This window comes from Scleropages formosus, chromosome 1, assembly GCF_900964775.1.
Source record: "Scleropages formosus chromosome 1, fSclFor1.1, whole genome shotgun sequence".
Classification (NCBI taxonomy): domain Eukaryota; kingdom Metazoa; phylum Chordata; class Actinopteri; order Osteoglossiformes; family Osteoglossidae; genus Scleropages; species Scleropages formosus.
Genome location: NC_041806.1, coordinates 7,431,009 through 7,443,685, shown reverse-complemented (window position 1 = coordinate 7,443,685; position 12,677 = coordinate 7,431,009). Strand labels below are relative to the sequence as shown.

The 12,677-nt window shown below is 48.5% G+C and overlaps 1 protein-coding gene across 2 annotated transcripts; it reads left to right on the top strand.

Annotated features, from left to right (window-relative positions):
• Window positions 1–4,531: 4,531 nt before the first annotated feature.
• actr5 (actin related protein 5) lies at window positions 4,532–9,270 on the top strand. Of its 2 annotated transcripts, none has more exons than XM_029255047.1 (9): window positions 4,532–4,933; window positions 5,631–5,869; window positions 6,301–6,470; window positions 6,951–7,168; window positions 7,315–7,458; window positions 7,765–7,869; window positions 8,283–8,422; window positions 8,537–8,669; window positions 8,832–9,270. In XM_029255047.1, exons 1-9 carry the CDS (start codon window positions 4,553–4,555, stop codon window positions 9,099–9,101), a joined length of 1,800 nt encoding a protein of 599 aa, XP_029110880.1. In that variant the 5' UTR covers window positions 4,532–4,552; the 3' UTR covers window positions 9,102–9,270. The 2 variants fall into 2 exon arrangements, with proteins under 2 accessions (XP_029110880.1, XP_029110878.1); XM_029255045.1 differs by having other exon boundaries at window positions 8,796–9,270.
• The last annotated feature ends 3,407 nt before the right edge of the window (window positions 9,271–12,677 follow it).

Below are 12,677 nucleotides of genomic sequence, written 5' to 3'. Positions count from 1 at the left end.
ACTCGGTACATTATTCACTTATGGATGGATAGAAGTGCCAGTGAGTTTGACTCACAGCAACCACAGGCGTGATGTCCAAGGCAAGGGAGGAACAGAAACAGTTTGCCGGTGCTTTCTTCTGTTTCCTGGGGTGCAAACACAAGGAGAAACATGCAAGTATTGCATATTCTGAACTGCACTCGAACCCCACACCCACTGAGCTGCTCAGAAGCTTCGAGGCACTGGCTTTTCCTGCTGTGCCATCCACCGAAATGTGAATAAGACGTACGATGTGAAGCTCACTGTGTGTTTAGAAACGGTCTGGGTTGTTGGCATCTACCCGAAACCTGGAGTTTCATACCAAACTACATCTCAAGCTGCATGTCAGGGTTTTGATTATTGCTTTTACATGAAACAAATTTCTGCTATTACAGTCAATATTGAGTAATATCTAATATTGTCACAGTGAACCAAAAGTGAATTGGAATTCTAGGCAGTGGAAGCTCTTTTTTTTGATAAATAAAAACATTTCCAATCAAAATTTTATAAAAAGCTGGGAGGACATGCTTTGTTTTTGAAGGAAAGACTCTGTGAATCTGCCTAGGAAACACTGCTTAGATGGGTTTATGACAGAGATGTAACAAGGCGGGGTGTGTGCCCTTATTTTTCAAGCAAGCTTTATGAGCCCAGCTGGATTTGTTTGTAACTCCTAAATCCACAGAGGATATTGCCTATATTTCTACATCCCTATACCTGACATGTTATAGCACCACTGGTTTTTGGAACACCACAGCTGAAGTACTTCTTCATCCACTTAAACCCTATTTGCTTCCTTTGCACAATAACTCATTCTCTACAGTGAAATACTCTGACTGTACTTTGTATATTTTCCTTTTTATATATCTGTGTGTTTTGTTGCCCACTGTCAAATGCACACACACATGCACACACACTGTCTGAAACTGCTTGTCCCATACAGGGTTGCAGTGAACCAGAGCCTAACCCAGCAACACAGGGCACAGGGAGAGGACACACCCAGGATGGGATGCCAGTCCATCACAAGACACCCCAAGCAGGACTTGAACCCCAGACCTACCAGAGAGCAGGACTTGACCAAACCCGCTACACCACCCTGCCCCCCTGTCCAATGTCAAATGTAATTTTTTTATTTTCTACCATGTTAGCCATTTTGATGTTTTAAAGTCCCGTGTACCAATTTCCATATATATTGTTTTGTTAAGTCGAGGGATACCTGTATTCGTTGAAAGTAAATGCGTTTATATTTACTGCTCTACTTGTTTAGCCACTCGACTGTTTTCAAGCTTAAGTTCAAGGTTTATTGTCGTAAGTCCAAGTACTGTGTACAAGTACCATGAAATTCTTGTCTGAGTGCTTCTCCACAGAATATGAACAAAAGACAATAGATAGTACTGCACAAAAACAAAACAATAACAATAAATAATGCCTGCAGTTTGCCTATCGCCGCAACAGATCCACTGAAGATGCAATACCACACACACTTCACACCACTCTGTCTTACCTGGACAATAAAAATTGTTATGCAAGGCTATTATTTATGGACTATAACTCAGCATTTAACACTGTCATCCCGACCAAGCTGATCTACAAACTACTAGGTCTGGGGCTGAGTGGCACATTGTGCAACTGGATGCTGGATTTCCTCACCAACAGACCCCAGCGTGTGCGGATTGGCAGAAATACCTCCTCCCCGCTGACCCTCAACACTGGCACTTCACAGGGAAGCGTCCTGTGCTGTATTCCTTATTCACACATGACTGTGTGGCCAGTCACAGCTTGAATACCATCATAAAGTTTGCTCACGATACCACCATTGTGGGTCTGATCGCCAACAACGATGAGACGGCCTACAGAGAGGAGGTGAGGCTCCTGGCAGAGTGGTGCCAGGACAACAACCTGTCTCTCAATGTCAATTTCAATCATCATCAGTCATTGTCCTGCTTTAAGCTGAATCGTCTCATTCTCAAGGAGATATATACATATATAGAGTTACAAAACCCAGCATATTGCTTTGTGTTGAAACTAGAAAGTTCCACTTTGACCTGATCAAACCACACACCTAACATAAGGGTTCCTTTGCTAAAGCTGCAAGAGTCCTCATAGACCTTTTCTTCCACAGTGGCTTCACTCTCGTCACTTTCACACAACGCAGATGCAGTAGCCTGGAAACATTGAAACGGTGAAAATTGTACAAGTACCAACTTTGGAGAGACAGTCCATCAAAGTTATGTGTTGAAGTTGCCAAACTTTCCCACTGGAAAATGGTGTGACCCTTGGATTATTCAAAATCATTCTCATTTTATAGTATGTTTCTGGGATCTCTTCCTTTTTGATTATGGAACTACTTTTACTGTGCTTGATATGACACATTTTGACCGTTGCTTCAGATTTTTTTCACACAGAGTTTGATTCTTCACCCAGCAGTGCATAAATTATACAAAATACTGTGGAGGAAGCTGGATATAAGGATATAAACTGTTTTCAATGAGACCAAGGTGACCTCAGGTGAGGTAAGGGGAGAGAATTTACCCCAGGTGGAGGAGTTAAATATCTTGGGGTCTTGTTCATGAGTGAGGGAAGAAGGGAGCGTGAGACTGGCTGCAGACTGGGAGCGGTGGCAGCAGTAATGGGATCACTGTACCGACTGTAGTGGTGAAGGGGGAGAGGAACCATAAGGCAAAGCTCTCTATTTACTGGTCGGTCTACATCCTTCCCCTCACCTATGGTCATGAACTCTGGGTGATGACTGAAAGAATAAGATCATGGATACCAGTGGCTGAAATGAGTTTTCTCCGCAGGGTGTTGGGATTCAAGGGGGTGCGGTGGCGCAGTGGGTTGGACTGGGTTCTGCTCTCCCGTGGATCTGGGGTTTGAGTCCCGCTTGGGGTGCCTTGTGATGGACTGGCGTCCCGTCCTGGGCGTGTCCACTCCTCCTCCAGCCTTCTGCCCTCTGTTGCCAGGTTAGGCTCTGGCCCCCCACAACCCCATATGGGACAAGTGGTTTCAGATGATTTTTGTGTGTGGGTGTTGGGATTCACTCTCCGTGACAGGGGTTCGGACATCCGGGAGGAACTCGCAGTAGAGTTGCTACTCCTCCACATTGAGAGGAGCCAGTTGAGGTGGTTCGGGCATCTGATAAGGATGCCCCCTGGGTGCCTCCCTTTGGAGGTATACCAGGCACGGCCAACTGGGACGAGGCCCTGAGGCTGGCCCAGGACCCACTGGAGGGACTGTATCTCCCAGTTGGCTTGGGAGCAGCTGCGGATATCCCAGGCTGAGCTTGAGGAAGTTGCGAGGGTCGGGGCGGTTGGGCCTCTCTGCTCTCCCTGTTGACACCATGACCCTAGAACAACAAGTGGGAAAGAAAATGGATGGATGAGATGTCTTCTGGTAGTTTGTTGCAACAATGCTGATGTGGATTTGTGCTGAGTGCGGGTGGCAGCTGCAATAAAGGCTTTGATTATTTTTAACAACTTTTTTGAAAACTCGTGCAATGAAAATAGTACGTTGCAGGTTAGCGAAGTTAAAAGCTAGTGCAACGCATTGCGAATGGCGGTTTAGGCAGTAAAACGTGAAAAATGCGTAAAGGTCCTGTACATGCATACACACACGAGCATAGATCCATTGAGAGATGAACTTCAGTTTTTTTTTACACCTGATTTTTGTGAAGCGTTTTGAAATGATATTGTGCTTCCTCAAAATTACTTTACTACATGCACTAAAGTGTCAGACAACCTTTGAAAGGGGAAGTGAAATCACAGAGAGTTATACTTGGACCAAATGTCACACCTTTTTTTTTAAATTCATTATTTATCACACATTTACCAAAAATATTATTTCCACAGAAGACAGCGCACACAGGGCAGCTGTCGGTTTACTGGGTGTACAGTGCAGCTACAGTTTGGGTTTACAGGAGCTGCATGTTGTTTGTAAGAAAATGTTTTTTAGTTTTAATAAAGTCACGTGAAATAGCACGAGATGAGGAAGGAACAATGAATGAAACATTTCAGAATTCATACTACAGGAGTTACAAGGGAAACAGCGGCTCTCGTTGGGTGCAGACGACACTGTGTTTATGCTTTTGCTTTTGGCTTTTTTTTTTTTTTTTTTTTTATTTTGCAGAGAGTGTGAAGTATTGCTCATCTGGCATATTTGACCGCACTGCCTTCGCAGTAACTTTCCCGGATTGGATAATAAGAAGGCCATTAAGACTGTTTATTGTTGTAATATTTTTTAAGGTCTTGATGTAATGTCTGCTTATTGGAGTGTTTTGTAATTTTTAAGGTGTTTTTTTTTTTATTCCCTCTGGCTAGGTTGACTGTTCTGAATTAACGTACTTGTACTGTGTGTGATTTGTTCGATAAATAAAAAAATAAATAAATAAATACATTTATTTTAAGAAAAAAAAAAACTTTCCCGGATTCCTTTAACGGCGAAACACGTCAACAAGGCAGACTTCGAGTTTGAACACCGGAACCGGAACACCGAGTCTTCCTTGCAACACGGACTCGTTTCGGAGTTACACACATTCAATATGAGCGCTAAAACTGCGAGCAACTTGTACTCGTTCCAGGATTACAGAGCGGTGCCCGATCAGATTCACGAGCTGCGTCCCGAATGCGTAGCTCCGCGTCCGGCGCCCATAGTAATCGACAACGGCTCTTTCCAGACGCGGGCCGGCTGGGCGTCCGGGGCCGCCGGCGACGTCCGCGCGCCGCTCCTGCAGTTCAAGTCGGTGGCGGCGCGCAGTCGCGGGGCGGCGCGCGGCGACACGCAGATCGGCAACGACATCGCGAACGTGGAGCCGCTGCGGTGGCTCCTCAAGAGTCAGTTCGACCGCAACGTGGTGGTCAACTTCGACATCCAGGAGCTCATGTTCGACTATGTGTTCATGCACCTCGGAATCGGCACCGAGGTTGGTGGGCGGGACGGGACAATCGGACAAAATAATAATAATAATAATAATAATGTTTTACTATTAATAATTTATTTAGTTTCTTATTTAATATTTTTCTTGTTGCTTAATTTAAATGATGCTTTTCTCCCAGGTGACTTACAGTGATAGGTTTTGTATCCTGATACTTCTTAACATCAGATTTACTCGATTTGTGCAGCACCGTGATTTTTTTTTTTTTTTTTTTTGCTTTTCACTGGAGCCACTGGAATCACTTCCTTCACAGTACTCCAGCAGTAGGACTCAAACAAGCATACAAGACTGTGGCCTAACTGCTGCGCCACCTGCTGGCTCTACTTATTGACATTTATTCATTTAGCTGATGCTTTTCTCTGAAGCGACGTACGATATTAAGCTGCTTCCGACTATTTACCCATTTATACAGCTGGGTAATTTTACTGGAGCAATTTTAGGGTAAGTACCTTACTCAAGGTACTACATGTGGGGGTGGGATTCGAACCTGTGACCTTCGAGTCCAACGGCAGCAACTCTGACTGCTCTGCTACCAGCTGTCCCGGATGAACGAAGGGTGCTGAACTAATTAAGCGTCGGTATATTGACCTTGTAACAGTTGGGCAGCAACACGGTAAAGCAGTGCAAGAGCCTCGTTTTGCTGCGGTATTTGAAGCCATAGTTGGCACTGTCTCCGTGTACGCAGGGGAGAGTGGAACACCCCGTGGTGCTCACCGAGGCCCCGTGCAACCCGCTGCACTGCCGCCAGATGATGTCCGAGCTGCTCTTTGAGTGCTATGGCGTACCGCACGTGTCCTACGGCGTGGACGCTCTCTTCAGCTTCTACTACAACAACACCCGCCGGGGCCTCCCGTCTCCGAGCACCGGGCTCGTCGTCTCCTCTGGATACCACTGCTCTCACATAGTGCCAGTCATAAATGGAAGGTATACCACATGAGTTGATTTCGCTGCCACTTTCCTACCGAGGGACCCATGTACATGTACAACGATTTACCGTTTCTCAAGCTGGGTGATTTTTTTTACTGTGTCCGCTCAGGGTAAGTACCATGCTTCAGGGGTGCTACACCAGCGGGTGGGATTCGAACCTGGATCTTTCTAGTGCGAAGCAGCAGCTTTAACTGCTATGCCACCTAGAGCCTCGTTTCATATCGTCTTGTTTGGGTGAGTGAACTTTGGGGAAAGTTTCAGCGCTCTCCTATATAAGGGGAAAAGTGGCGTTTGGATTTTTTGTAGAACCTCCTCCGTTGCCATTTATGTAAATGTGCAGCTGGTTATGTGATTTGTTTAAATGTGTTTCGGTTCATTGTGTGGGAAACGGTTTTTGTTTCTTTTTGTCTTTTTTTTGCTGCGTTTAGGATAGATGCGGCAAACTGCAAGCGCGTCAACATTGGCGGGAGCCACGCCGCCTCGTACCTGCAGCGCCTCCTGCAGCTGAAGTACCCTGGTCACGCGGCGGCGGTGACGCTGAGCCGAATGGAGGAGCTCCTGCACGAGCACAGCTACGTTGCTGTCGACTACCAGCAAGGTCCGCCAAGTCTGGTGTCGCCATTCGCCGCGTTCCCCAATTTTCTTCCTTCGCCTGCTAGAGCAAGGCTGCAAAACTGGAGAGCGATCCCGTTCCATCCGTCCGTTTTCAGTAACCGCTGGGTCACTGCGTGGTCGCGGTGGACCGGAGCCTATCCCGAAGCAGAGGGCAGGGTACACCCTGGACACCAGTGCATGGAAGGCCAACCGCACACACTCGTTCACTCGCGTGTACACTCACCAACAACAGCGTAGAGTCACCGGTCCACCTGAACTGCCTGTCCTTGGGCTGTGGGAGGAAACAAGAGCACCTGGGGAAAACTCACAGTAACAGTGGCGGAGCATACAAGCTCCACGCAGATTCGAGCCTGCTCCCACACCTAGAGCCAAGGCAATGTGAGGTACCCCCCCCCCCCCCCAAATGACTCGGCAAAGTCATTTTGATTGACGTGCAGCTGCTTTGTTTTCCCTGCGCCGTCAGAGCTGGAGAAGTGGCGCAGCGTGGAGTTCTACGAGCAGGAGGTCCACCGCATGCAGCTGCCCTTCTCCGCCAAGGTGCTCGCTGGCCCCCTCAGCGCCGAAGAGCGGCAGGAGCGCCGCGCCCAGCAGCTGCGTCGACTGCAGGAGATGAACGCCCGGCGGCGTGAGGAGAAACTGCAGCAGGACCAGGAGAGGCTGGACAGGCTGCTGGCAGTACAGGCAAGGCTGAAACATCCCTGCGCCGACAAAGGGTTAATTTCTCACCGCGGGGTCCGCCGGACACTGCAGACACGCGGCACCTCACACACCTTTACTGCCTGTAGCACTGTTCGGGCGACACGGTGCGCTTGTGCCACGTTCTTCAGGAGCTCCTGGAGGAGGGGCTGTTTGAGCAGTTCCACAAGAGCCTGGTGGAGCTGAACATGGACTCGGCGGAGGAGCTGCAGTCTTACATCTGCAAGCTGAGCTTGGCCGTGGAGCAAGGTCGGCAACGCATCTTGCAGAGCGAGGTGAGCCGGGCCGTAGGGGCGCGGGGCGAACATCTGGAGCCGAACGATTGATGTGGAAGGTGAAGGAGGTAGAAACGCAGCTGGACGATCGACAGAGGAGCCTAAGGAGCGAGAAGCAGGCTGGATGACTGGGTAGACGGAGAAGGGAGTTAACCCCCCCCCCCCCCAGGATGTCTCGGATGGAGAACGAAAGGGCCGGAAGCAGCTTGGAAGAATGTTTTGTAGAGTATGGAGGAGCAGGGACCATCCTGGTTGAGTAATGTGGTGGGGTCACATCTCTGTTACCAACGTCTTCCTTTCCGCCAGATGTCAGAGCTGGAGCAGCCCCTCGATGAGGCTGACAACAGCGCAGAGATTGATCCGGATTTCGGCGAGGACACGGACGGGGAGAAACCAGCCACCTTAGCGCAGGTGAGACCCTCGTACAGCGAACGCCGTGATTGGTTGGTTCCCAGGATCGTCGCCTAAATTTACGTTACGTTTGCATTCGTTCATTTATCTCACGCTTTTCTCCAAAGCAACTCGCAAATGTTTACCTGTTTATACAGCTGGGTAATTTTTACTGGAGCAATTCAGGGTAAGTATCTTGCTCAAGGGTACTACAGCTGGAGGCGGGGCTCGAACCTACAACCTTCTGGTCCAAAGAACTCACTACCGGCTCTACCCCTGGACTTAAACTCTAGTCCGACATTTCGCATCGTCGCGGTTTACAGCGTTCGGAGACGTTTGAAGACGGAAGAATATTTTGCACGCGTTCCTAGGCTGCGGTCCTAAATGTATCGGCCGGATGGTGCTCAGTTCCGATGGGTCTTGTCGCTCTTCAGCCCACCTTCAACATGGCCGAGTACCACCAGCTCTACGTCGGCACGGAGAGGCTGCGCGTCCCTGAGATCATCTTCCAGCCGTCGCTGACCGGGGACGAGCAGATGGGGATTATGGAGACGCTGCAGTATGTGCTGGACAGGTCAAGAGCCTTTTCGCCGCACCTTTAATTTCCCTTTTATTAATGACAAAGATGCTCTTGGACTCATGCTGATTTTTAGGTGTTGAGCACACGTAGCTGCTGCCGCCCGTGCAGGTACGGCCCGGAGCAACAGGAAGCGCTGGTGCGCAATGTTTTCCTCACCGGAGGGAACATGTTGTACCCGGGAATGAAGGAGCGGGCGGAGAGGGAACTGCTGGCTATGAGGCCCTTCCAGTCCCACTTCCAGGTAACGCGGCGAGATGAGCTGCTTTGCTCACGGGAAAGCCTGCCCAGAGCTGCCAGAACTTTCATTGTCCTCTTCTGCCAATTCTCTTTGAACCTCCTACGTGCAGAACGTTTTTTTTCCCGCTAGATTTGCCGATGTGATGGTTTGTCGGGTGCCTCCCAGGTGGAGATGGCGTCTCGGCCCGCTCTGGATGCCTGGCGTGGAGCGTGCGAGTGGGCCTTGCGGAACTCCCCCGGCGCCTCGGGCTGGATCAGCCGGCAAGACTACGAAGAGAAGGGGGGCGAGTACCTGAGCGAGCACTGCGCTTCAAACGTCTACCTGCCCATGAGGATTGCGAAACCTCCCCCGAAGGGACCCGAAGCTCCCGCGGCCGCCGGTTCGGTCCCGACGGGCACGGACGCCACGGCAGTCCCGGTCCCGGCTCCGACCTGACGTCACTCGAGCCGGGTGCGGATAGGACTGCTCCGCACCGCTCCTTTGCATTCCTCCTCTCCCCGTTTTTTACCGCGTTCCTTGACAAGACTTGGCCGCAACTGCAAACGTGCACAAACGATCTGCGTCTGCGTGTCGGCAGCTTGCCTTGTATAGCCCACTGTAAATATTAAAGAGCTTAACTGAAAGCCCTGGCTCTGTTTTGCCTCGTTTGCTTTCCCGAACGGTTATAGTTGCGAGTTTGTCAAAATCATCATCCCAGCCTCAGAAGAGGAATATTAAGAGTAGCTGAGCCTGTAATGATGGGGGGTGTGATTTCACAAAAGGCAAATGCAGCGTGGTACGGTACACGGTGTATCGTGGTACGAGGCCTATTTGGCTGCAGTGAGAATATATTTAATTGATAACTAAGGATATCATTAAGAGTCACGGATTGTTTAATGTATTAATTTCCTGCTGGGGGGTCTAACAGGCTCAGAACGTCAAGTGGCTTTAAATATGCTTCGCGCTTCGTGCAGAACACACATATATTCTATTCCAAACAGATTAAAATAAATAGTTTTCTCTGTTAAAATTGAAACCCAATCCTCTAGTCTAAACTGAGTGCTGTTTGTCATTTTTTCATTTTTATTCTCTTGTTTTCGACAAGTCCCAGTCCTACGTCGCTTATGTAAAGTATGCTTATGCAGGCGGATATTTCGCACAATGCTGCATTTCGGTACATACGTTCTATCAACATGTATGTTTGTAAATTACATGTATTTTTATGTATAGTGAAATGCGTAAAGGTTCTCAGTAGGTAATTTGCAGTGTGATACCCCTTCGCACAAAGGGAGCCACAGGATGGCACTATTTGCCAGAAGGTGATGTTTTTAACCCTTTGACGTTTGTAAACATTGTCTGTAAATAAGTGCCCATAATATTACGATCCGTTGTCAAACGGCCGCTTATCCAAGTAGGGGTCCCGGAGATTGCCGGGAGTAAGGTAGGGCGCACCAGACGGCGACCGGATGCTGCACGTTTACGCGTGTGACGTTGACCGGGGCAGTCATGCATTGTGGGTAATTTTGAGGCACTAATTCATCTAATTTAATGGGGGCAGAGGCGGTTGTGCGTCCAGATTCGCTCTAATTTGCCTTACATAATGTCTGCGGCGTTCGCATTGTTCTTGCTGCCCTGTCGTGATGGATCACATTTAGTGAGTAGAACCAATTTTTCCTTTTTTTTTTTTTTTTATAAATATATTTTTGTGCATCATACTTACTATTAGCGCGACATTAAGGCCGCAAAGTCGTTCATGGATACCACATCTTGTTAAAGTGATAATGAGCTCCATCAATCTTGTCGTGCCTTCAATTAGCCTGAAATCCTCTGTGTGGAAACAATCTGTGCAAGTGAATGGTTTCAGTAACTTGCAAAGTTGTGTGCTTGGTACACAGAGGGGTTCGTGGTGTTACCATGAAGTGTGGTACATGATTTAAACCCGTGATGTGCTGGTATCTGCTCGCCGACTTCCTCCCAGGACACCCGGGATTGTTCCATAGTGCCATACATCTTAGTACCTATTACATTGTTAATGTACCTACAATTATTTACCCATTTATACAGCTGGGTAATTTAGGGTAAATACTTTGCTCAGGGGTACTACAGCTGGAAGTGGGATCCAAACCTGCAACCTTTGGGTCCAACAACAGCAGCTCTAACCACTACACTACTGTCCTGAGCGGGGTCACGGCAAACCGGAGCCTAACACGGGGTGCAAGGCTGGAAGGGAGGGGACGCACCCAGGACAGAACGCCAGTCCATTGCAGGGCACCCCAAGTGGGACTTGATCCCCAGACCCACCGGAGAGCAGGACCCAGCCAAACCTCCTGCACCGCCATACCCCTGTTAAACAATAGCAGTCTTCACTACTGATGTTTTCTTAATGATCAAGTCCACGTTGTGGTCATGTAAAGGGGTTAGACTTCACCTTTCTGGCGTGATTTGTGGTCGAGACATTCGGGAGACAGACGTTCACCTGCAGGAAAGGGCTTCCGTAGACCTCTCGCTCCCTTAACCATGATATCATACGGCGACTTGCTGTCTGTGTCTGGATCCCGTGACGCCGATGAATCACGTGAAAAATGATGTACGATGCAAAGGAATAGAGCTGCAGTTGAGTCTCTTTCAGTGACTATACGATACGAGCTGTAGTTTTCCACTGGGGGGGGGTCCAGCTCGGACCGGTTGTTTCTGGGAAATCTGAGGCCGCGCTCCATTGTAGCCCAAACAAAAGGAAAAGTGCTCCTTGGTTGCGAACACAAGCGCGGCATTCTGAGTTATAGAGACGCGCAACAAAAACCTGCGGGTTTGAAGCTCTCCTCGCTGTTTTCCGAACTGAATGTCCCGTTAAATGAAAGGACCCACCTTTAGATGGGGCGATGGACACAAAATTGCAGGAAAACAGTGAGAGTCCCCTACAGGGCTGGATTGTGAAGTTATGAGTACTTCAATGCACAAACCAGGACAATTCCTCTTACCGTGCATTTGTCTGAACCACTTCCACATTTGGGAAGTGCATCTCCTGAGATGTCTTACATTTATTCCTTTAGCTGATGCTTTTCTCCAAAGTGACTTGCAGTGTTAATGTACCTCCGTGAATTTACCCATTTTTCACAGCTTGGTGGTTCTACAATCTAGGGTGAGTACCTTGCTCAAGGGTACTACAGCTGGGGGTGAGGCTTGAACCTGCAACCTTTGTAGCTGAAGGTAGTAGCTCTAACCATAACATTACCAGCTGTCCCTTCTTCTGCCCATGATCATTGAGCTGTGGTTACCTCTACTTTTCCTTTTTTAACACACACGCACTGTCTGAACCACTTGTCCCATACAGGGTCACAGAGAACTGGAGCCTAACCCAGCAACATAGGGCGTAAGGCTGGAGGGGGAGGGGACACACCCCGGACGGGACGCCAGTCCATTGCAAGGCACCCCAAGCGGGACTCAAACCCCAAACCCACTAGAGAGCAGGCACAGGCCAAACCCGCTGCACCACCATGCACCCCCCTGCATCATAAGCATTGGACACATTGTGTCAATGCAGAATTTTTCCAGAACAAAAAAAACGAACACAGGTGAGCAGTAATGAATTTTAAATCCTTTTAAATTTTAAAGTCAACATTTTTGGTACAGCATGTACATTAAAGTGTATGAAAACAACCTGCTGTTTTCAAAAGTAAATGTTCAGTCAATAGAACATCACTTGCTTTCCTGAATTTAGAATATACATGAAGACTGGGATTAAGGGAATTATGGAAAACATTCTATAAAGCAAAACATAAACCTTCGAATGCTTCTAAGCTGTAAACGTTCATGTAGAAGATGTGGGATAGTTTTAGCCGAAGAATATTTGTCCCTGTAAACTGTAGCACAACGTAGGGCTGCAGGAAAGCAGGTCTTCTACTTGCATTAAATTCATTATTGCTGCCATTTCTGAGGGTTTATATCTGACACACACACACCATCTGAAACCGCTTGTCTCATAGGGGGTTGCGGGGAACCGGAGCCGAACCCGGCAACTCAGGGCGTAAGGCT

Bases quoted from the DNA above. Each gene is read 5' to 3' on its own strand.
- actr5 (XM_029255045.1), top strand. From the start codon at position 4,553: ATGAGCGCTAAAACTGCGAGCAACTTGTACTCGTTCCAGGATTACAGA. The intron at 5,870-6,300 runs GTATACCACATG...TGCTGCGTTTAG, and splicing joins GTGCCAGTCATAAATGGAAG to GATAGATGCGGCAAACTGCA. The intron at 8,670-8,795 runs GTAACGCGGCGA...TTTTCCCGCTAG, and splicing joins CCTTCCAGTCCCACTTCCAG to ATTTGCCGATGTGATGGTTT.